Genomic DNA, 26,104 nt, shown 5'->3' with positions numbered 1-26,104 from the left:
ATTGGAGATGTTATGGGGGTGGGGGGGTTCCTCTTTAGAGGAAAGTCAGGGATTCTAGATTGTAGAGCCCTAAATAGCCTTGGCCTGTGGGACTAACAATATCAAGTAGATAAATGTTGTCATTAGTACTTTCCCATGCCTTTTTGGCATTCCCCTTACCCAAATGAGTCTCCTGACCTCCTGCAAAGACTTATAGACTTTCTCTTTTCTCAGTGATCATTTCTCAGGTCTGTTTCTCATTACTACCCTAGTATTTTGGTCTTTGCTAGTTAACATGGGTAGTTGTCATGGATTAATCATCTCTACAAATTTCTGCCAAGTTATCCCTCCCAGGTGGTATGTCTTAATCCAGTTAAAGAACATCCTAAAAGAGACACATACTCTTGGGAATTTATTTTGGTTAGAGGGTATTTTGGACATCCTCTAAAATAACTAGTGGTTGTAGGTCCCTTCCTGAATGGAATCACTGAGAAAAATAAATTATCAAATGTTTACTATGTATAAGGCTCTGTAGTGAATATTGGGGAATGAAAAAAAAAATTCAGTCTGTGCCCTCAAGGAACTTAAATTCTGATAGGAAAACACATCACATATAGAGAAATATTTCTTCCACTATTTCATTTTTGATAATTGGATAGTTGAGTATTTATAAAAGGCATGTGGTCCTAGAATCATTTATACTGGCAATTAAGAGAATTAGACCTATGGCTAAAAATATCATATCCAGAAAAATTTCCATATTATTGAATGAAAAAAATGGACATTGAATGAACTTGCAGATTTTTAGGACTTTCTGTCAACTAAACCCAAATTTAATAGAAAATTTAGCATATAAGAATAAATGCCAGAGATTAATTTCAAGAAACTTAACATGAGCAAAAAAAAAAAAAAGTAGGACTGGTAATCATTAATATTAGAAAAGTCAAACTTAAAGATTCAATCAAGAGAGATTTTATGTCACAACTATATTATTGTTTCAAACTCCTGTTTACATAAGAGTAAATAAATGCATATGGGTATATATGTATCTGAAAATTTTTAAGTATGTATGCATGTAGATTTATGTATGTGTTTTTGTAGAAATGTGTATATGTGTGTGGGTCTGTGGATGGTTGTGAATGTGTGAGTATATATATATGTATCTGTTCTTAACTGTGAGGTGGAAGGATGAAAGGGGGAAAAAAGAATAAAGTAAAAAATGATCAGGAGAGAACAAAAGAATAATCGACAAGGAAGCAAAGAAAAGATAAACACTCAAATGTAAGCATTAATACATACATATATATATATATATATATATATATATATATATATATATATATATATATACACATATGCTTTCTTGAAATAGTAATTTATTTTTGTATATTATGAATTCTCCCTGATGTTCTACTGGGTACATGACAATATTTTATTTTATGTTGTTTTTATTTTTCTTTATATTCTTTTTTCTACTTTGTTTTTTCTCATTTTGTATTTAGTTCAATAAATTGAAAAAAAAGGAAAAAATACCATAGTATTCATTTAAAAATAAGTTTCGCTCTTTGATCTATTGTACATTGTATACTGAATTCCTAAAAGTATATGAAATTAAAAGTGATACAGTCTTTAAGAGAAGTTAAAAAGATAGTGACTGAGATCAAATGACAGTATGAGTAAGGGGCTAGTTCACTACCAGGTAAAAACATTATGTTGATGCAATAAGAAGATTCACATTAATCTTAGATTCTTAATGTATAATTTTTTTTGTTTCATTTCTATATTTGTATCTCTCCCATTGAGCTATTTGAGGGAAGGGAATATCTTTTGCCTCTTGTTCTATTTTCGTTGCTTGAAACTTTGCCTAACATGTAGCAAATTTGTAATGAATGTTTATTGATTAGCTTATCCAAGATTTCATTGAATAGAGAATTCCTCATATGAAAACTTCTTTCAGTAATACAAAATAGCAACTCGTCTGCAACAGAAAGTCTTGGCAAGTTACCTAGTATTGCTGAAGGGATAAGTGAGTTTTTGATGGTCACAGTCATGTCAGAGTCAAAACTTCAACCCAAGTCTTCTTTACCCCGAGACTTGCCATAAAACTTCTATGTTCTAGACTAAAGAATGTTTCCTGCAATGGACAACCCAAAATCTTATGCTTTGTGGGCACAGATAAAATTTAGGTCATATTTAGTACTTCTAAAACAAAAGAGGAACAAAAAGTTTTCCAGAGTTCATCTCAGAGTTCATCTGTTCCAGTTGATCATCAATATAATATTGTTGTTACTTGTAACGTGCTGTTATTATTATATTATGTTATTATATTAGGTCTCCAGGAAAGGCCGGAACTAGAGAATTGTCAAGTACCGACTTAGCACTTAGTAAAAACCTAATATCTCATTATCTCATTAGTACTTAGTAAGAACCTAACAGTTACTGTGTACAATGTTCTCCTAATTCTACTCACTTCAATGTGCATCAGTTCATGTAAGTCTTCCCAGGTATTTCTGAAACCTTTCTTTTCATTTTTTCTTATAGCATAATAGCATATTATTATAATCACATAACATAACTTATTCAGTCATTCCCCAGTTGATGGGGAATTGTAGATTTATGCATATGTTTATATAGATATATGTATGTGTGTATGTGTCTGTGGATGAGTGTGAATGTGTGAATTTATATCTATCTATATAAATGTATCTGTGCTCCACTGTGAGGTGGAGGGATGAAAGAAGGAAAAAGAATAAAGAATAAATGCCCAGTTGATGGCCATTTTCTCAATTTCCAAATCATTACCACTACCAAAAAAAGAGTTAAAATAAATGCTTTTGCAAAAATAGGACCTTTTTCTTTTTTCTTTTTGAACCTTTTAGGGTAGAGACCTATTAGCCATATTTCTGGGTCAAAGAGTATATATGCTTTTATAGTTCTTTGAGCATAATACCAAATTTAAAACTAAAATGGTTGACCAGCTTACAATTAGATCAACATTGCATTGCCATCCCTAGTTTTCTACACTACTTTCAGAATTTGCTATTTTCTTTTTCTGTAATGTTAGTAATAGGTGTGAGATGGTACCTCAGAGTTGTTTTAATTTGCATTTTTCTAATTAATGATGATTTAGAGAATTTTTTTAATGTAACTATTGATAGCTTTGATTTCTCTTTCTGGAAACTGCTTGCTCATATGCTGTAGTTATTTGTCAACTAGGGAATGATTTATTTTTTAAAAATAAATTTTGCTCAATTATCTAAATATTTGAGAAATAAGACCTTTATTTAATAAACTTATTGTAAATTTCCCACCCCACCCTCAATTTCCTACTTTCTTTTAATTTTGGTTGCATTTTTTGTTTGTGCAAAATCTTTTTAGTTTTCTGTAATTAGAACTATACTTTTTATTTCCTATGATCCTTTCTATTTCTTTAGTCACAAACTCTTCCCTTATTCATAAATATGACAGGGAAAATTTTCCATTTTCTTATTTATCACCTGTCATGTCTAAATCTTTTTATCCATTTTGGATAAATGACCTTATCTTGATCTATGGTATGAAATATTGGTTTGTACCTAATTTCTGTCAAACTCTGCTTTCCCAACAACTTTTGTCAAATTATGAATTCTTTCTCCCAAATCTTGGATTTTTGTGTTTATTAAACACTAGATTACTATGGTCATTTACTACTTTATAGTTATATACCTAATGTATCCCACTGATCCATCGTTCTGTTTCTTAGCCAGTACCATGTTGTTTTAATGATTACTGCTTTTAATATAGTCTGAAATCTGTATTGCTTGGCCTCCTTCCTAAATTATTTTTTTTCAATGATTCTCTTGTTTGTTCTTCCAGATAAATTTATTTTTTCTATCTCTATAAAGTAATATTTTGATCACTTAATTATCATCACACTAAACAAGTACATTAACTTAGATAGAATCGTTATTTTTAATCTATTGGCTTAGGTTGCTTATGAAGAATTAATACTTTTCAATTATTTAGATCTATTTTTATTTGCATGAAATGTGTTTTGTTATTTTGGTCATATAGTCCCTGAGTTTTTCTTGGCAGGCAGACTCTTAAGTATTTTATATTATCTGCAGTTATTTTAAAACTTTTTTTTTTCTTTATATCTTTTCCTGTTGATTTTTCTTGGAAACATATATAGTGGTGATAATTTGTTTAGATTTATTTTATGTTCTGCAATATTGCTAAAGTGATTGTTTCAACTTGTTTTTAGTTCATTTTCCTATTATATATACTCCTAATATACTATCCTATCATATGCAAAGTGTGATCATTGTGTTTCCTCATTTGTGTTTCTAATTCCTTCAATTTCTTTTCCTTGTCTCATTGCTATAAAAAGCTCTTCTAAAAGAATATTGAATAACAGTAGTGGTAATGCACATATTTACTTTATCCTTTATTGTACTGGGGAGACTTCTAGTTTATCCTCATTATGAATAATACTTGCTTTTGGTTTTAGATAAATTATACTTCATTTTAAGAAAGGCTTTATTTATCCATGTGCTTTCTAATGTTTTAAAAGCAGTGAGTATTGCATTTTGTAAAACCAATTTTTTCTGCATTTCTTGATGTAATTATATGATTTTACTTGTGTTGTTCTTGCCATAGCCAATTATGTTTTAGTTTTCCTAATACTGAACCAATCCTTCATTCCTGGTATGACTCCTACCTCGTCTTCATATATTGCATTTGTGATATATTGCTATAATTTATGAGCATATAATTTTAATTGACCAAATTTGTTGCTTACAAGACATTCGTAGAACTCTGATTCATTTCTTTTAAAAAATATTTACCTTTTAGCATGTTATTACACTGAAGATTAATCACTTCCAATTGAAGTTAAGTGGAAGCTACTAAATTACTGTTAAAATGATACTGAAATATATATATATATATATATATATATATATATATATATATTTTTTTTTTTTTTTTTTTTTTTTTTTTGCACATGCATTGTGTTCCCCCCCCCAAAAAAAAATGGTGCTTGCATTGTGGTGTGAGGTTGGAAAATATATCCTCTAAACATTTGTTCTGGAATAGTGATCTTGCTTCTTGTTTTAACGTCTAACAACATGACAACATGGAACGTATATAAAGCAGTTTGATATTGCTTATGGTTCAAATAATGTTAAATCGCATTTGAATTAACTATAGCAGTATAAGTTTCAGATATAAGTGTTGTTTTGCCTTGTAATTTTAGGTTACATGAACAAATAACATTAAAAGCTAATTTCCAAATCCATTCAGTCAGCACTCAATAATAACTATTGAGAGTGGTTCCTTTTCTTCACAAAAATGTCATTTTTGGATCTGAGATCAAAAAAGTCATCATAAAACCTTTGCTTTGTCGCTTCTTTTTTTTTTTTTATATTGACAAGATGGGAATGCACTGATAATTTTTTTTAAGTTGAGGTAGAGTATGGCAATATATCTGGCACTTTAAATATTGTTGAGTGCATCGTTGAAATTTGTAGTTGTTGGGCATTAAATGGAAAGGGATGAGAGCTCCACATTCACTCTCTAGTACAACTACTCACTATGCCATTGCAGATTGAAAGAAACCATGGAAAATATATAAAAAATGAGAGGGTTATATTCCCATAAAACTTGACTTATGGAAACTGAAATTTGAATTTTATGTCTTTTTTCATGTGTCATGAAGAATTATACTTCTTTTGGGGTTTTTGGAGGATTTTAAAATGTAAAACAAAAAAATATGGAGAACATTTTAAACTTATAGTCTATAAGAAAAGGCCTAGTTTGCTAACCCCATTCAACATCATTCAATCTCTCTTGATAAATATTATTGTATACAAATTCTTATATGTGTTTTATTTAAATACAAATACAATGTTATTTTGATTAAATTAAAAAAAAAAAAAACAGGTAAGCATTGTTACTGGAAACCACTCTCCCACCTACTCCCATACCCTGTTCTATAGGATATCTGATAGGATCAGCTCAAAATTTCAACTTGGGAAATTGATATGAAGAGAAGGAAGAAAAGAAGGAAAGAAGGAAGGAAGGAAAGAAGGAAGGAAGGAAGGAAGGAAGGAAGGAAGGAAGGAAGGAAGGAAGGAAGGAAGGAAGGAAGGAAGGAAGGAAGGAAGGAAGGAAGGAAGGAAGGAAGGAAGGAAAACAGAACAAGAGGGAGAGGAAGAGGAAGAGAAGAGGGCAAAATTGATTTATGTTTAGTGAAGTTTTTTGATTTGTGACTTATCCTCATTTAAAATTATATCTCTCATGACAGCAAGATTCAACAATAAAAACAGAGTGATAGATCCACAGAGCTTGACTTATATCTTTACACAGAAAGATTTAAAAAAAAAAAAAAGAAAGAAAGAAAAAGTCATTTGTGGAGTAGAGAGTGTATTCTTTTAGTTTTTCTTAAAAACACATTGATATGATTCAATAGATATAATTTTATATTGACATACATATTGCTAAGTCTTTGAGATAAAGAAGACATTATTAATCAAACTTTGTAATGACTCATTAATAAATTGCTTAATTAACCTAACAAGAATTTTTAAAATTAGTATATTGCACAATGGTTCTTACTTTCCGTAAAAGTACAAATAAGGCACAGTTGTGACCTTCAAGGACTAGCCTGGCTTAAAGGAGTCTCCTGAAATGCTATGAATCTACCTTTCTAAAATGTCATGGATCCACTGTTAAAATTAGAAAACTAGAAAACAGTTTATGTCAAGACACAGTGACCATCCTAAATAGGTGAAACAAATGATGTGTTAATCATGTGTAATGTGAGAGAAAAAAAAAATACAACTGATAAAACCAGCCCAATAGTTCCACTGTAGACTCAGTTCCAAGAAAACACAAGAAAAGTCACTTTAAAAGAATCCCTTAATTACTTTTTCCCCTATGATTTATTTGTCTTTAGAGTGGTCCAATATATGTTTTAATTGATTGTTCTATGGACGAGTCAAAAACCAAATCAACAAAAATTTGACAAAAGTTAAGACATTTTTTTGGTATTTGAAGTTGAATCAGCCTCCCTTTTGATGAAATGACAAATTGAAATTGAGGGGAAAAGTGACAACAAGTATATTTAATATTTGATAGCAGAAGATGCATGCTAATTGCTTGGAGTTTAGCACTGAGTTTATGTGATTCTGGAAATGTTGGAATCTAAGGAGGGAAATGTTTGGCAGATAGAGTGAATCTGGTCTATGAATGTGTTATGGATAATGTAAAAATCTCAGTGTCTGGAAAAAAAAATGCAGGACAAAGAACACAGCACATTCCCCAGACTGGAGGTAAAATGTGGCAGGAGATGAGATCACAGCAAAATTCTGATACATCTTGACATTCAAATTTCCATGATTTGCACAAGTTTTATTTGTTATATATATTGAGGATCTATGATTTTCATTACGGATTAGAAAGGACACCCTCCTAATTATAACTTAGTAGATATCTAAGAACAAAAGTTCTCATCTGTGGTCTTTGAACTTGGATGGAAAGAGAAAAAAAAAAGTTGCATCTATTTTCACTGGCTTTTAACTGAAATTTTGCCTTTCTTTCTTTCTTTCCTTCCTTCCTTCCTTCCTTCCTTCCTTCCTTCCTTCCTTCCTTCCTTCCTTCCTTCCTTCCTTCCTTCCTTCCTTCCTTCCTTCCTTCCTTCCTTCCTTCCTTCCTTCTTCCTTCCTTCTTCTTCCTTCTTTCTTTCTCTTCTTTCTTCTTTCTTTCTTTCTTTCTTTCTTTCTTTCTTTCTTTCTTTCTTTTCTTTCTTTCCTTTCTTTCTTTCTTTCTTTCTTTCTTTCTTCTTTCTTTCTTCTTTCTTCTTCTTTCTTTCTTCCTTCCTTCCTTCCTATTCATATCTTTCTAACTCCAGGATTGATTGCTTTATCCACTGTACAATCTAGCTGCATCATTTATCCTTCCTTTAAATTTATTAAAGAATACATAAGATCTGTAGATCCTATCTACACAATGCCAAAAGGGGCCATGATAAAGAAACGGTTTTGAGCCTCTGTCTTAGAGACCTCATAAAGTTAAGAGTGGTTCAGGGATTTATCCAGAATTAAAATACTCATGATAGAAGAAAGGTTGAACTCAGATATAAAAAATATTGCACCTTTACAGTTGGTCTTAAAATGTAATGAGGTTTAGTCAAAAATTTTCCCAAGAATACATTAGAAGATTCTTATTCAAATAAACAAATAAATGTATAAATAAATAGAGAAATTAATAAATAGATATCATTTAAAATATTAAATAAAACATATCTCACAAAATAATTCCCCCCTCTTTTTTAAATTAATAATTGGCATCCTCAAAGTTTTAGTACAATTTAAAATACAGCTTGAGACTGCATTAAGTATTTTAAGATATTCAGTATACGATAAGGTTTTTTTAGCTTAAATGGGGGGAAAGTTTTCTAATTGATGATAGCATAATAATTTAAGGACAATTTCCATATTTTTAAAATCTTTATTTCTTTGTCACTTCTCAGGGAAAATGTGTGAGTCTTCTGTCAATTACTGTGAGTGTAATCCTTGCTTTAATGGAGGGTCCTGTCAGAGTGGAGTTGAGTCCTACTACTGTCATTGTCCATTTGGTAAGTAAAGCTTGTCTTTTTTTGTTGTTCTCAAGATTGGTCCTGGCTGCTGCACAAAATAATATTCATGTTAGAGATGTGTTTCAAGATGCTGGGAAAATATAAAAGACATACATTGATAGCAGCTTGAATAAAATCAAATCACTAGTGAATTGAAGATTATGAAGTCCATCTGGCGCATCCACTAATTTTCATTGAATCACCATTGAATATTCCTCATCATTGAATAATACCTCATCATGTCTTTGAGAAACCTCTGGGTTACAGAAAATTATATTATAAGAGCCCCTCCTTTTGTTCAACTCCTAGCAAGATGCAAAAATTTCCCATCTTGGAATATGTATTAATCTGCTAAACCCAAGGTTGCCTAAATTCAAAGATGCTAAAGGCCACACTGGCCTCATGGGAACAAAGACTTCAAATATAGCAGCTCATGCATCTAATCTCTAAAGGAATAGAGGGATTATAATCAAGGGGCTAGGACAAGGAAACCACACCAAAGAAAACATAAAGGGCGAAATAACAACAAAAACAATAAATATTGATAACAATTAACATTATATAATGTTTATATTATAAGGGTAATATTAACTTTATATAGTTAGAATGTATGGCTTATATGTGTAATTTTTATATTTGTATTATGTGTAAATTATATAATATGTAATATTACTTATATATCATCATGCTTATTTAATTAATATTATATATAATTTAAACATTACATATATACACATAAAATATGCACATATATGTGTATATACATACATACATATGTATATATACATATGTATGTATGTATATGTGTGTGTATATATATACACATATGTATGTATGTATGTGTGTATATATATATATATATATATATAAGCTTTTTGCAAAGTGCCTTACACACATATATCATTTTATCCATTTTATCCTTGTAGTTCTAGAAGGTAGGTGCTATTATTATTATCCCTATTTTACAAATGAGGAAACTGAGTCCTACAAAAATTAAGTGACTTGCCCAGGATCACTGGATCCAAATTAAGCTCTTTTTGATTCCATGTCCAGTAGTCTGTACAGTGCCACCTAGTGACCTAAGTGAGGAAATGTAGAAATGAGTGTTCAGGGAATGTTTTCTGTGATCCTGACCATCAAATAAAAATTCTTCAGTACTTTATCATGCTACCTAAATATTTATTAGAGCCCACATTATCTTTCTCACTATAATAAAATCTCATTGCCAGTAGATACTTTTCAAAGTATTTGCCTGACCCAAAGTAGCTGATTTTAGCAAACCTGTTTGACTGATTTCTTCAATCACAGGTCTTCATTAGCCATGTGAATTTAGGGAGATACTGGTAAATTTTTAAGAACTAAGATCCTAGGGGGAAATGTTTCAAAAATAAAGGTATTCATGATACACCTTTAAATTTAATCTTTATTATTAATGTTTTCTCCATTCCTTTAAATCTATTTGATCATACATTAAGTCCTGGTTTTTAAAATTTGCTGACTTTTGAGGTGTAAATGTTCACACTAAAAATTTAACAATCATCTGTCATGCAACCTTATGAGTTGGCTCCATCATAGTTATGCATAAAAGTATCCTTGAATATAACCTCATTAAAACAACAACAACAACAACCAAAAAAAAAACTTATGCAAACTCAGATTAGTGTGTTCAAACTATCTCATTGTTTATATATGTTTTCTCAACTATAGGAGTCTTTGGAAAACACTGTGAATTGAATAGCTATGGATTCGAGGAATTGTCATACATGGAATTTCCGAGCTTGGACCCCAACAACAATTATATATATGTGAAGTTTGCAACCATAAAAAGCCATGCCTTGCTCCTGTATAACTATGATAACCAGACGGGAGAACGAGCTGAGTTCTTGGCCCTGGAAATAGCAGAAGAGCGACTGAGGTTCTCCTATAACATTGGCAGTGGTACATATAAACTGACCACTATGAAAAAGGTGTCTGATGGACATTTTCACACTGTGATTGCTCGAAGAGCTGGAATGGTAAGAAATTGGTATATTAGTCAGTTTGTTCAATTATATCCAACTTCATGATCCCATGGATCATAATGTGCCAGATCCTTCTGCATTCCACTATCTCCCAAAGTTTGTGCAAACTCATGTTTGCTGTTTTCATGATAGAAAGACACTATACATCTCATTCCCCTGCCATCTTCTTTTTGTTTTGTTTTCAACATTTCCCAAGAACAGTTTTGTTTTTATTTTTCTGATAAAGGCATTGGTGTATGAAGCAGTAAAAGCATTCCCAGATCTGTGTGGCCTGCAAGATTCACACATTCACTATGGTGCCAATTTGTGGAAATTATAGTATATGACTTTGAAAGAAATATTTCCCCCAAAGGTATCAAGAATAACAGAATCTCAGATGTAAAAGGAATCTCAAAGGGCATATACATCAAGCCCTACCTGAACAGATATCTCTTTAACAGTATCCCTGACAAATAATCATTTAATCTTTCACATCTCCAAAAGCAGTCCATTCTACATTTAGACAATTTCCTAGGATATTTTTCTTCAAAGATTTTCCACAAATCTAAACCTCTGAATCCTTCACTCACTGTTTTGAGTTCTATCCTCTGGGCTCAAACGGAAAGGTCAAATACCATTTCCAAAGATTCACCATTCAGATTCTTGAAGAAAGATGTATGTCCTAAAAAGAGAAGTCTTCCTTATTTCAAATAGCAATTCTAGCATGACATGCTAACCAGGGTCTTTGCCAACATTTTGCCCAGATACCTCTGGATTTACCCCAATTTTTCAACATTCTTCTTAAACTACATTACAATACGTTGTCTGACTAGAGGAAAAACTGCAGAATGGCCATTTCCCCATTTTCTTGACACTGTGCTTTCCTTAATTGATTCTAAAATTATGTTTGCTTTTTTAAAAAATACATTCTGAGGTCATTATTAACTCATATTAAGCTTGTCATCCCCTAATACCTCTGTATTTTTTTTTCACATGAACTTTCTTTTTTTGTTTCTTTGTCAAAAGGAAGCTTTATTTTGGAGAAGAGGTACAGACAAAATAAGAGATAAAGTAGGCATCAGGAGTGACAAATATAAAATAGAATTGGGAGAGTAATAGAGTTTATTATCAAAAACAAAAGGAATTTGAAAGAATCAATTAAAGGAATATGCCATAAGACCTGGATATGCCATTGACTTGGAGGTTCAGTCTATAGAAACTTAGCAAAGGTTTAACTGGAGTTAGCTATATAGTAAGGAGAAAGATGCCATTAAAGGGAAGACACTATAAGGTGGAGAGAGACAGACAGACAGAGACAGAGGCAAAAGAGATATGGGCAGAGAGGGGCAGGAAAGGAGAGGGGGAGAGAGAGAGAGACAGAGAGAGACAGAGAGAGAGAGAGAGAGAGAGAGAGAGAGAGAGACAGAGAGAGAGAGAGACAGAGAGAGACAGAGAGAGACAGAGAGAGAGAGACAGAGAGAGAGAGAGAAAAAACCTCATAGTGCGCTTAGACCTGTAAAGGACTTAGCAAAGATCTTCATTATGGTCACATGTTTTTATAGGGAAAATACAACCTTGGGTGTTACTCAAAGGAGAAGAGAAAGTGGCAGGATGTTCAGAGAAAGGGATTAAGGAGGAGTCAGAATATTTTCACATGAATTGTTATCAAGCTATGTCTTTTCTATCCTTAAGACACTAGGCCTGGGATCAAGAAGACCTGAGTTCAAATTCTGACTAGCCATGAGCAGAGATCACACTAGCTTCAGGTCCTAGTAGAAACCATGAGTCCTCTCTTGTGGCCCCAGTATTTTGAAAGTAGTAATGGTTTCAGGCATTTTTTGAAGAGCATACCCCCCCCACTGGGTTAGCTGCCAAGCTATTTGTGCCCTGTCTCTGCCTGTCCAGGCAGTCTTTTATTGGGAATTGGCTTTATTCCCTATTATTACTTGGCCAGAATATCAGAGATTGTATTGGATTCAAAATGGCCCCAGGGAGACACATGTTTGCCATAAACATCTTTCCCATCTCTATCCTCTTGTTCAGTGACCAAGAGCAGGCTATTTATTCCCTGCTGTAGCTTCAATAGAGCAGATTCATTATCTTGATAGATTTAGGGCCTCTTATGCCAAATAGTGCTATCTTCAGGTTCATCTGGGATCCCTTCACTAGGGAGGCCACAGACATCTGGTTGTCTTCTTGTATAGTGTGCTCTACTCCAGATTTCTTTTGTACTTTAAAACCTTGCTCCCTGTGCTATTGGCTCCTCTTGGAAACTCCTTTAGTGCCTGTGACCTTTTCACTCTGGATCACTCTACTACCCTCCCAGGTCCATTCACTGTGGACTATTCCTCTGAAAAGACAACCCTCTCTCTATTTTGTGAGTACCTTCTGGAGCCTCCATTTAATAGTATCTGGCACATAGTAGGCACTTAATAAATATTTATTGCTTGGTTAATGAAGGAGCAAAAGCTGGTCTGCTTTCATTCTTTTGTTCCTGGTCTTAAAGTCCAGGCATTTGAGCTCGATACCTTCATGCAGTAAATGTTTTAGAAATGCTTCTTGTACAACCTTGCCTTTGGAACTAGGCAGGTTCCAAACTAGATCAAGAAGATTATTGGTATTTCTTTTGCCTTTTATTGATCATTGATTTGACACAATGTGATGGTTGTATCCTACGATTTTTAAGGACTTTCAAGCTCTAAATCTGTGATTCTTTGATCCCTTTTGTGTCTAAAAACTAGACCTGTTAAAAAATGGATTAGATTGCCTCTGAGTCTAGAGCTCTGTACCAATGGAAATGTTCAAGAGGAGGCTGTCAGAGATATTGTAGAAAGAGTCAATTCATTAGGTGAAAAAAAAATTGACTGGATAACTCCATGACTTCTTTTATCTCTCAGCTTCCAAGACTCTACAAAATGTGTGTGTGTGTGTGTGTGTGTGTGTGTGTGTGTGTGTGTGTGTGTGTGTGGAGGAGGAGGAGAAGAAGGAAAAATTAAAATACCTCTTCAGGAAGGCCTACCACCCTTTTCTTTATCATCTGCTGCCAAATGCAGTTTGGCAATAACAAATATGTAAAGATTCATCCTATTCTTCCGTACTTCTGGAGTATGGATTCCCCACCCCCCAAAACTTTTTTGTCAAAAGGCATAGAATATAAAAACCCTACTGGATTTTGCATCTGACATGTCTTACTGTGTAGAGGGATTTGGTTGGAAAATGGTAAAGTCATTAACTGTTCACTTTTGAAATATTGCAGCAACAAAATAGAAATATCTCAACTCAAAGAAGTAATTGTAGAGAAAGGTTAACCTAAGAAAAAGGAATATTTGACTAAAAAATTAAACTATAGGAACTCTGTTCCAAATAGACTGTGATCTCAAATATCTATTTCATTGGATGGAAATACAACCATTGTGCTTTTAGAATGCAGAAAATAAAGATTAAATTTTGAGGAAAATAGAATTACTTGAAGACCTAAAATTAAAATGGTAATTTCCATGTTATATATGTATGTATTTCTATGTTTGTGAAAACACCTTTTTTTTTAGTTATTCTGAACTTAACAAATACTATTAAATATAAACACTTTAATATACATAGGATAGCAGAAAAGATTACATATGAAATTCTGCATCTCCAGTACGCATAGCTTTTTACATATATGATACATTCATCCACTTATTCCATTTTTCTGTTTCCTTTTAAATGTATGTCTATCCTGTGAATTTTAAAATGTTTTCATTTCTTTTTCTTTCTCTTTCTGTCATTCTTTCTACTTACCTTAAAAATCATTTTCCTTGAGTTTCTTTACCATTTATTTCTCCTGACAAATATGTTTTAATGCATCATTATAAACTAACTACATGAGTATGTTCCATAGACTCCAGAGGATAATGTTCTTAGAAAACATAGTGATCTTTCCCAGAAGAGGTATTACCTTTGTTTCATAAGAAGAAATGTGATTTAAGCCTTACATTTTGAAAACAGATTCAAAAGAAATGCTTCATCAATCAATACATATCGTCAGTTTAAGAATTTTGGGAAATAAATCATTGCATCCTAATCCTGACATTGAGGACAAAATGCCACTTATATTTGGGAAGCACATTAAGTCTTTCAGAACACTAAGGCACCATTTAGAAAATCACAAGGGTGCAGTCTATTAAAAAGGACTTGTAGATGAGATCCTAGTGATTTATCATGGAAATAAAAGTATGAATATTTATCCCAAATGTTACCATATACAATATATTCCTGAAAAGTAGACTTTTTAAAAAAATCTATCTGATGCATTATATGGAAATATAATTATCAACTAGAAATGTAAAAATCTATTTCAGTTAATAAAATGGAATGTGTACAAAAATTGATTTGATATTTATGAAATCTGGTAAATTGCACATTTCCTATTAGAAAATACTTTTATAATTCTCCCATTTCTAAAAACAGTTAATAATATATTGATTTAGCACCTACTATGTGCCTGGCACTATGTTAAGCACTAAGGATATGAAAATGGCAAAACATATTCCCTGCCCTGAAGGAGTTCACAACTGAAATTAGATGAAAAACACCTAGAACAATGGAAAAAGAAAAGATGGATTACTATCAACGGGCTTATTAAACATGGATTATAGGCTTTAGAGTTAGAAGAGATTTTAGATATCATTGAATCTACCTTCCTTATTTTTCATCTGTAAGAAATAAGAATTATGATTTGCCCCAGATCACTCAATAGAAGGGGTGGGATTTGAAAACAGACACTTTTCCTCCAATATCATTTTTTGTTTGTTTGTTTTGTTTTGTTTTGTTTTGTTTTTAATACAAGAGATGAAAAAGCCAGAAGAAGATCTATATTTTAGTTTCATCACCAACTTGTTCTACCACACCTACTACTTTAAGTAGGAAGATTGTTTAAAAAGAAACATAACTATTTTGCAGATTTGAGAGAATAAAAGATGGTTACAGATATACTCAGAAACACTAATTAACCAGAATGGTGAAATAGTATTCTTTAGCTTCATGGTAGCTCATCTATTTGGAACCTGAAGCTGAAAATCTCCCAAACCCTTAGTTTTCCATCAGTTTAGTTCACTTTAACAAATATCTCGTGACTTAAATTCAACAAGTATTCATTAAAAATTAAAAAAATAAAAATCACTATGTTAAATGAAAAGGATACAAATACACCACACTCCTAATGGAATGAAAACTTAAAAACCAAAGGCTGTTTTTCACATTGTTTTTGTTGTTGTTGTTGTTGTTGTTGTTCTCAGTAGCTGTTTATTGTATATGCAAAACACTTACTAATCATTTATTAAAATGGATTCAATTCAATATCAGTGTGACTTACAAAATAATGGGACAAACTAAGGATGTATCTACATATAGGTCATTTTCCAACATAACTTTATATATAAAATTGCTTTCTTTATCTTAAAGATGCAAAGTATTCAAATAAAGGACTTTTACTTATTCTGTCTAAATACAGTGAAGGTCCCACAAATTTTATAAAGCATTACAATGATTTTGCTTTGCTTCTTCAAATAATGTTTTGAAGAGAGGGAAACTCCACTATCATGAAAAGGCAGATGAAAAATCTTTCATCTTTGACTTTTCATGTTTATACAGCTCATTCAAAGAGATGCAGTGTTGTGTAATTTTAGGTTTGAAGTCATTTCATTAAGAATTAAAGCATGTTCTTCTTTGGCCACCCCTAGTTATATCTACATACTTATATACACATCATGTAGAGGTAGTTACATATACAATTTGTTGTATCTACACCATATAGAGACAATTATATCTAATATTAATTATCTCTACATGGAATAAATCCCTGGACTATCTGACTATCCCAATAACAAAAAGTCATCAGAAAATTAATTACTTCTTTCCCCTGCTTTATAGGCAGCATCTCTAACTGTAGATTCCTGCTCTGAAGATCAAGAACCAGGCTACTGCACCGTCAGTACTATGGCTGTTTCCGATGACTGGTGAGGTGATTTTTTTTTTATTGCATTTGCCTTTTTTCTTTTATGTTTTTAAAAGGAAATGTACAATTTTCATATAAATTATTACAATTACAATCAAAAGTTACTAAATAAAAATATATTATATAGCCCTACTCCATGGCTAGAATGAAGTAGGTGTTATGAAAAATGGAATTGATGGAATGTGTGACTCCTTGAGTGAGAACCTTATGGATATATTTAATGCAATCAGTGAAAAAGACACCATGATACAATGATTAAAAAAATGTAAAAGAAGTTAGAAAAGAGTGATATTGATGGAACAGTGATTGTGAAATGTCTATGAAGGATTTGGAATTCGAGTGATCTTAAAGAATGGTTAAAATTTCCATAGTATCTGTTTACAAAGCAAGTTTGCTTTTAATAGTTAAATTGTAATAGTAAACAGTTTAGTACAATCAAAAACTACATCTCATTTTTGTAGAGTTGTTTGCACATTGTCTCTCCTATTAGAATGAGAGCTCTTTGCAAGATTGTCTTTTTACTTTTGCCTATATCCTCAGAATCTGATATATTGTCAATAAATAATAAATAAAGTTTAATATATCTTAATAAAATAATAGTTATAATAAAACAATAAATACTTTTTGACTAACTTTAGTGTTAGGGGAATTGGGATTAAATATTGCTTCTGACACTACCCAATGTCCTTGGGCTTCAGTTTTCTTATGAAAAAGTTGTAAAGAAGTTTTTTCTAATGAAGGAGTTGTAAGAGATGACCTCAATTTCAGCTCAAAATCTATGATCCTGTATTTACTGATGACAGCTACAGTATATTGATTAGACAGCTGGCATCAGGAGCTGAAAGATCTAGATTTAAGTCCTACTTATGTTCTGTGACTCCAAGTAAGGGTAAATCATCAAATCTCTCAGGCTCTAGGCAATTCTGACTGCAAGTTATAGAGAAGTTACCAATCTATAGTGACAAAGGGAATTTTTTCATCTGAGTTATGAAATCTCATCTCTTGTCCCTATTTACAAAGCTACTAGAGTATCTCTTCTATTAAAAGCAGAAAAATCATCATCAACTAAAATTGGATCACTATAGAAGTTTGTAATAAGATTAAGCTGTTCTAGATCATCTGTGAAGTTAAGGGAAAATGCAGGTCCTTATGAGGCAGCAGAATCAATTTTACAAAGCACTGTTATTGTTAATAATTATAATAATGACTAACATATCTAACACTTAATATAAACCAGGTACTGTGCTATGTATTTTATAGTTATTATTTCATTTAAGCTACATTTACTAGTGTTTTTTTAAAAATATTTTTAAGGAGTTGAAATGTCTTAAATAAAGATCTAATTTAATATTGGATTTTAACTGCAGATATAGGGTGTAGATAGATGCATTTGGGATTTCATCTGTGAAAGAATCTCCCATAGTGGAATTCCTCTACCTGGACAAATTCTTGTAAACATAGGAGAGTTCCTTGAGGAAATTGAGAAATTAAGTGACTTTTGTATGTATATATTTGCTTATTATCTCCTCCATGGGATTGTGAGGTCACTATCTTTGGCCTCTTTTTGTATACCCACCACTCACCATGTGCCTAGCACTTGGAAGGTGTTCAATAAATATTTACTGACTTACTGACCAACTAGCCAAATGAAATTAGTATATGTTAAGAGTTTTGTAAACCCTAAAGTGCTATTCAAAATGTAGTTATTATCATCATAGAATTGTGTTATTATTTAAACATCAACCACAATGAGAAAGTATTGGCATACTTTAGCACTTTTTAATGAATCCTTTTTGTTGGTTGGGATATTGCATATTTAGACCCAAAGTGACTATAAAATATAATCAAACAATGCAGAAAAAATATGCACATTCTCTTTCATAAGCTGCTTATTCTGCGTACAATAATTGAATAAACATTTAGAATACATTACCTTTTCTTTTTGTTGTTTAGGACTCTTGACGTGCAGCCAAACAGAGTTACAGTTGGTGGCATCAGGTCTCTGGAGCCAGTGCTTCAAAGGAAAGGACAAGTGGAAAGCTATGATTTTGTTGGTTGCATAATGGAGTTCGCCATTAATGGACGTCCCCTGGAACCAAGTCAAGCACTGGCAGCTCATGGGATCCTTGATCGGTATGCTGACTGTGTTTCTAATTTTTATGAGAGAGAAATAAATTGTAGAAATTATAATTGTGCTCAATTATTCCCAACAACAACAAAGAAATGCTATATTTGCATGTTTGGGGATATGTATTCAGTTATAGTTATAAATGATATCTCTGACTTGTTATAAGTAAACAGCATAATCTTCCCCCTATAGTATTTTTTCAAATTATACATAAAGATAGTTTTCAAAATTCATTTATACAAGATTTCTTGTTCCAAATTGTTCTCCACGCCACCTTTTCCGAACAGCAAGCAATCTGATATAAGCTATCAATGTACGAGCATGTTAAACATATTTCCACATTAGTCATATTGTTAAAAAAAAAAATCAGAACAAAAGGGGAAAACCATCAAAAAGAAAAAAAAAAAAGAGTGAGAATAGTACACTTCAATCTGCATTCAGATTCCATCATTCTTTCTCTGGATGTGGATGCATTTTTCATCATAAGTTTTTTTAGAATTGTCTTAGAACATTGTACTGCTAAGAAGGGCTTGTTCTATCATAGTTGATTGTCACACAATGTTGCTGTTATGTTATACACTGTTCTGCTGGTTTTCCTCACTTCATCTAGCATCACTTCATGTAAGTCTTTCCAGATTGTTTCTGAAATAAGCCTGCTCATCATTTCTTATAGCACAATATTATTACATTACATTCATCTATTATGTATATACCACAGCTTGTTCACCCATTCCCCAATTAATGGGCATCACCTAAATTTCTGGTTCTTTTCTACCACAAAAAGAGGAGCTATAAATATTTTCAAACATGTTAGTCCTTCCCCACCTCACCCATTTTTTTTAATCCTTTCGTTGGTATGTAGATCTAGTAGTGGTATAACTGGATTAAAAGTTATGTACAATTTTATAGTCCTTTGGGCATAATGACAAATTGCTCTCCTCACATTCACAATTCCACCAATAATACTTTAGTGTTCCATTTTTTTCCATATCTTCTCCACATTTATCATTTTCCTTTCTGTCACATTAACCAATCTGATAAATGTGAAGTAGAACATCAGAATTACCTTAATTTGCTTTCTTTAATCAATAGTAATTTAGAGCATTTCTATGACTATATATAGTCTTAATTCCTTCATCTGGACACTGCCTGTTCATATACTTCAATCATTTATCAACTAGGGAAGTAGCATGCTCTTGAAAACATCAATATCTCTCACTTCCTGAATATCATTTACTTCATGGGGAGAAAATTAACTAAATGCTTCCTAGAGGACAGGGAAGAAACGGTATCTTCCAAAAAGGAAGTGATTTATTGACTTAATTCTCACCAGGAAGATTAAACTCATTATCTCTGTCATTAATGTTTTATTCATCTCTCATAAATGTTTTCATTTCATTTTAGATTTTTGCTTATCATTAAGGGTTTTGCTTAGAGAAAACATTTCAAATGAATTTGAAATTATATTTGTTTTAGCAAGTCTTGGGCTAGTTAATTCATTATATTAAAAGATTCCAAAACTGAAAAAACAATAAATCTAAAACTAAGTTAATATTTATGCTAGAAATGTATATTTTATCTTTTCAGTGCATTCCCACTTCTCATGCATTTGGAGCTATTTTGAAACTGCTTATTTTAATATGGGAAATTGTGTGCTTGATTGTATATACATGTGTATGCACATATACATATAACTATATATGTATGTATAAATATATGTGTCTGTATTTGTATGTCTCTCTATACATCTGTCTATCTATCCTGCCTTTGATATATACTATATGTGTATATACATAGTGCAGCATCTTTAAACAGTTCTATGGAAACAACATGAAAAAATTTTAGAGTGCCAGAGTGATATATTTAGAGTAGAAAATCTGCATTTGAATCTAGATTCTTGCATTTGATACTTGCATGAACATTAAGCAAGTGACATTACTACATAGGTAAAGGAATGGACTAGATAACCTTTAGCTTTATCCTGTCTCTACATTCATCTCTTGGGTAAGGTTTAACAGAAGTGATGTGATCCAAAGATTTTGTGCAATGTGTGAAGGGCTATTTTACTTCAAATCAGAACTTTAACTGATCTCCAAATGTAATTAACAACAATTTCTACTTGACTTTTGGTCCAGTTTGCCATTCATGCAATACAATAGAAAATGCTGTTATGGCAGCAGAATAGCTCTGCATGGGTGAGGAGGATCAAATCTTTGGTTCCCATCTGTATTTTCAGTTGGGTTGATACAGTACAGCTGTAGTGACAGAGCCCAAGACTCCACCTATGAAGTGCCTATTGGAAATTACACAGTTTAGTATCACCCTTTTATATAACTCCTAAGATTAGTAAGCATGAAAGCACAATTTCCATTCATTAGTTCCTGAGTTTTATTATCTGGAGATATTTTCATGCCCCAAATTCTATAAGGTGCTAAAACATTATTCTAGCAAGTCAAGATTTTAATACATTATTTCAGAATGTTCCACTTACTAAAATATAAGGACTTAAATAATTCCTTGAATATTTACTCTGCTAAACAAGTTGTTGCTGCTACTACTGTTACTCCTCCCTTTCCTCTTGCTCTTCTTCTTCCTCCTCCTCCTTTTCCTTCTTCTCCTCTTTCTTTTTCTTCTTCTTCTCCTCCTCCTCCTCCTCCTCTTTCTTTCCTTCCTCCTTCTTCCTTCTTGTTCTTTCTTCTTCTTTATGGGTTATTACATATTCTTCAAATGTTTGCACAAAGAGGCAGAGGATCTTTAGTCAATTGAGCAAAAAGGTTGCCCCTGCTAATTAGAACTAGAAACTTTTGCAAGCAGATCTTATCACATAAGTGAAACAAGGCTGATTTCTTAGTCCTGAGAATTTGTTTCCATTTTATTTTAGGTGTCCTAGACTGGAAGGAGCTTGTGCTAACAGTCCATGCCAACATGGAGGCACATGTACAGATCACTGGTCATGGCAACAGTGCCAATGCAAAGAAGGATTGACTGGGAAATACTGTGAGAAATGTATGTATGGCAATTTCTTTGTATATATTCCTAGACTTTTGATTGATTGCATCAAACCAGACTTAGCACTAAACCAGATTGTTCTTTTGGTTAAGCACTTAATTATGGAATCATGTTTAACAAAGTGCTTTTTCCTTCATAAGATAATAATTAGCTTAAAATGTAATATCTGCAAGCAAAATGACAATGCTTTTTTGACTAATGAATAAACTGATGAGAAGCAGTATAATGGAGACTGAGTACTGGAATTGGAGCTAGCAAAACCTACATAATTTTAAATTCTGCCTCTGACATCTTCCATAACTTTAATCCTTAGAAAATCATGTATCCTTCCAGAGCCTCAGTCATCTCTTCAAAATGAATCTGCTAAGTTCTAGGTGGTTTATCCTATATTTTGGAAAAAGGATTTCTCAAACTCAGAGTTCCAAATGGAAGTTGTATACTTAGTTTACATATCAGGTCTTGTGGAAAATTCTACAAATGAGAACATTAAACTTTTAACTCATATTGTCACCAGAAGGGTATGAATTACTTATTTGTAAATACTGTGATAATGGATTTTAAATGGCCTTTTCAGTAATTTGGCAATGTACCTATTTTTCAGTTTCAAGATATTATTAAGATTATTCTTTCAAAGTCATTTAATTAAATTTAAAATAATGTCTTTGCCTTCTCAAACCCCATTCCTCATTCATCACTTTACTGGGATTAGGAGAGAGAGTGGGGCTGATGACTAATGTTACCATTTAGTGGCTAATCTCTTGTGATTACATCAGTACAGTTATTCCATGAGGAATTGGGAGGGGGAGGAATTGGTAACTCATTCAAAACAAAGAGAAATTCCTTGATAAAATTAGGTCCTATGTCATCAAGAGTCTTGAGTTATGATAGATGTAATTAGGTTAGAACATCTCAATAGAAAGTATATATTGCTCCCTACTTTGTAATTGCTTTTACTTTGTAAAAAAGTTAATGAGGGACTTATGAACATAGTCTTTTCTATTTTAGGGCTAGGTGATACAGGTGATAGTTGAAAATTCTAAATGGGGCCAAAAGAATCAGACATGATTGAAAAATAACTAAACAATTATCTTGGAAAGGGAGATGAGCTAGTGAGAAAAAATAACAACAAAATGAAAAACATTCATTCATCCATTTCCTAATAACCTTTTAAGTGCAGTCATCATGCAATACTTATAATGCCTGATTTTCAACTTCCAGTTTATGTCCTGACTGATGCTAGGAAAATGACCTATTATTTTCTTGGATCCTTTGTTTCATAACTAAGTAGATATTCTGAGACTATATAATGTTCACACCTGGAGAATTCCTGCTGATAAAGTGGTGGGTAACTGAAAGTATTTGCTCAGATACCTCTCTGTGCATACTTTAAACAGATGGGAATCTATCAAGAGTTCCCAAATTATATTAAGTATGAAACCACATGTCAAGCTGGGACATTCAAAAATGTTAATAAATCATAGGGCAGGCCAGTTTAATCACTACTGATTCCCAACAGGTGGCTCCCTCTTCAAATGTCAGTGATTTATCTCTGGAATTATTTTAATGACTATCTCAACAATGAATGATGACCCTTTTAAAAGTGCTTTTCATTGCAAGGCGAAGAAATTCAAGAATTTAAATCAATACAAATCCAAAGGTGGAAAAAAAAATTGTTTGGGTCTTCTAAAGAGATTTTTGTTCCATTGGCAAAGTTCTGTTAGTCTTTTGTCCTTTTTCAAAATCTGTCACTTCAGGAGATTCCTTAACTGTAAGATAAAGGGTTTGGATTCATTGACCTTTCTTATGATTTTTCATCTGTAAAAAAAATTAAGTTCATTTTTCTCTTTTCTGCCTTCAGCAATGACTCCTGACACAGCATTGTCACTAGAGGGCAAAGGACGACTGGACTACCATATGAGCCAGAGTCGAAAGTGGGAATATTTGTTAAGACAGAACATCCGAGGGGATGTGATGGAGCCTTTTGGTGTCAACACTCTCGAAGTGAAATTTAGAACGAGAAGTGAAAATGGGATTTTAATTCATATCCAGGAGAGCAGCAATTATACTACTGTGAAGGTAAAAGTAAATAACTAATACTGACTTGATTTGATGGGATTGTCTACAATGTTATCCTTTAAATCACTTTACCCATAACTTCTACCCCTTGTCTTTCCAAACCTTTAAAGCTTAGTTGAATCTTGGGCATTTGTCCGATTTCATCTGTCTTTTTCTATTCCCCAGGCATACATTTCAACCTTTGTTAAAAGGTCTCAAAGACTGAGTTTTTAAGTATGTTATTCAAAATTAAGAAAAATGGCTACTATTAGCTTAGCATAACTGCTTTTGTTCTCCTTGTCTATTTTGTAAAATAAGTTTATGTTCCTTTCATTGTGTTACATTCTTTTCTTTTTTTTTCCCTCCACAGAATGAACACCTATGGAATTGTATGAGAGTACGTGTGTGGGTGTGTGTGATTGCATGTGTGTGTGTAAAAATGAAATAGAGGGACATATCTCCTTACTTCTTTTTTCATACCCAATTATGTGGTTATTACTCAGCAGATGGAAAAAATAAATTAAAAAAAATTAACCTCATTTTTGTTCCATATAACAAAATGTAATTCATTGCATTAAGAGAGAGAGAGATGTCATTCAAGTTTTTTAAATTTGTAATTAAATTAAATTTTCTGAAAAATTGGCCAAGAAATTCCTAACAAGAATGCTAAATAGAAATTATCTTTCATAAAAGAATCCATTGGTTGAAGTGATTTCTTTTGTCTTCCTCCTATCACTGAAGGTACTAACTAATTGAAACAAAGCATTGTTTTGGAGAGGGACTTACTGTCAGTTTCCTTAATTTCCACAATTTTTAAAAAAGTTATCCAATGAATACTTTTCATCTGTAAAACTATTAGCTTCTTTGCCTCTATTAGCTTCTTTCACTCCAGTCTGGTTTCCATATATGAAATTTTAGACAGAAAACATATTCTTGTGGTGTTTTATAGGTCATGAATCCTGGTGAATTCAGTAGAAGAGCCCAGATCTTTTGAGTTCTATTTCTCCTTTGAGCAAAATGATTCCTAGCTCATTGATAGATTCATGAGCAAAGTGGGGGTGAGAGGAGGGAAGGGATGTGATATTACAGATGTGATTTGGCCTTTATGACAAGAACAGACCTAAATAAAATTCTAAAAATTCCATCCAAGTTCTGTAAAAGCTTAACTTCCACAATCCCCTAAATTTCTTCCTCCTGAATCACTTCTAGGAAACACTAGAAGTGAAATGAGAGATAATGATTTAGAAAGGTTATATAAAAATGGGGAAGATTATAAATCTATGACGCAGAATAAACAACAGCCAAATAAAGTGATTTAAAAGCAAAATAAATTTTAAAATTGATAATCCCCAAGATGCTGATTACCTGATTCTATGCAAAAGCATATCTACAAATGGCAGCTAACAATCTTGGAAGAAAGGGGTAAATCATGGGTAAGAAGGCCTGACACATTTTAATTTATCTCTCAATTTCATTTTTCTCATCTCAAAAAATACAGAATTTGAAAGACAATTTCAATGTCAGCTTTAAAATTATTTTCTCCATGGTTTCTATCCCATGTGCTCTATCTCCAGGGCTTAAGGATTCTAGAATAAAATGATGAATAACTAATTGAATAGGGAGAGAGTGTTTCTTACTACACAGAAGGCTAGTCTTCAGGTTAGAAAGTCAAAATTGAAGTCCTGCCCATGACACACATTAGCTTTGAACCCTTGGTAAGTCATTTGGTCTTTTATCATATTGGAAGATTCTCTAAGGCTGTAAATTACAGAAGGGTTCTTAATATTCATCAATAGAGGGAGTTCTCTAAAATGATGACATCACATGTCCAAACCAAACAAAATAAAACAATATTTCATAGTGATGTACATGGGATACCATGGCCTAACATTATGCTGATTATTTTTATCAAGCCCCAGAATATTGCACTCTTTTTTTTTTGGGGGGGGGATGCCTTCTATTCCAAAGAATCTATCTAAAGAGGAAAAATAAAGTGGATGAAGAATTTTTATTGTTCACAATATAATAGAGAGAGCATAGAAGAGGCAAAAGATAGGTGATCAAATAAACAACTTCAAAGAGCATGAATAAAGGATGTCATTAAATATTCAGTTAAAATGTCATATTTGTGTCATGATATCCCTATCATGATGGTTAGGAGGTGGATCACTGAAGTGAACTACTGATATCCTTGCAATGTATTAAAAAAACAAAGAAGGCCCTGAAGAAGTTCAATGCATAACCTTATAAAAGAACATGAAAATGAATCCTATAGGATTGGTGGATGTTAATGCCAGCTTACTTGCATCATTGGAGGGATC

The 26,104-nt window shown here is 32.4% G+C and overlaps 1 protein-coding gene across 1 annotated transcript in view; it reads left to right on the top strand.

Annotated features, from left to right (window-relative positions):
* The window catches only part of FAT4 (FAT atypical cadherin 4), a 222,119-nt gene that overhangs the window by 179,996 nt on the left and 16,019 nt on the right, over positions 1-26,104 (top strand). The window contains 6 exon segments of the mRNA XM_074274562.1: positions 8,492-8,596; positions 10,304-10,611; positions 16,507-16,592; positions 18,545-18,724; positions 21,601-21,725; positions 23,587-23,804. Of these exon segments, the coding sequence (XP_074130663.1) occupies positions 8,492-8,596; positions 10,304-10,611; positions 16,507-16,592; positions 18,545-18,724; positions 21,601-21,725; positions 23,587-23,804 (1,022 nt within the window).

Source organism: Sminthopsis crassicaudata, chromosome 6 (genome assembly GCF_048593235.1).
Source record: "Sminthopsis crassicaudata isolate SCR6 chromosome 6, ASM4859323v1, whole genome shotgun sequence".
Taxonomy (NCBI): Eukaryota; Metazoa; Chordata; class Mammalia; order Dasyuromorphia; family Dasyuridae; genus Sminthopsis; species Sminthopsis crassicaudata.
Note: the sequence above shows the minus strand (reverse complement) of the source record. Positions and strands in the feature narration are given on the sequence as shown.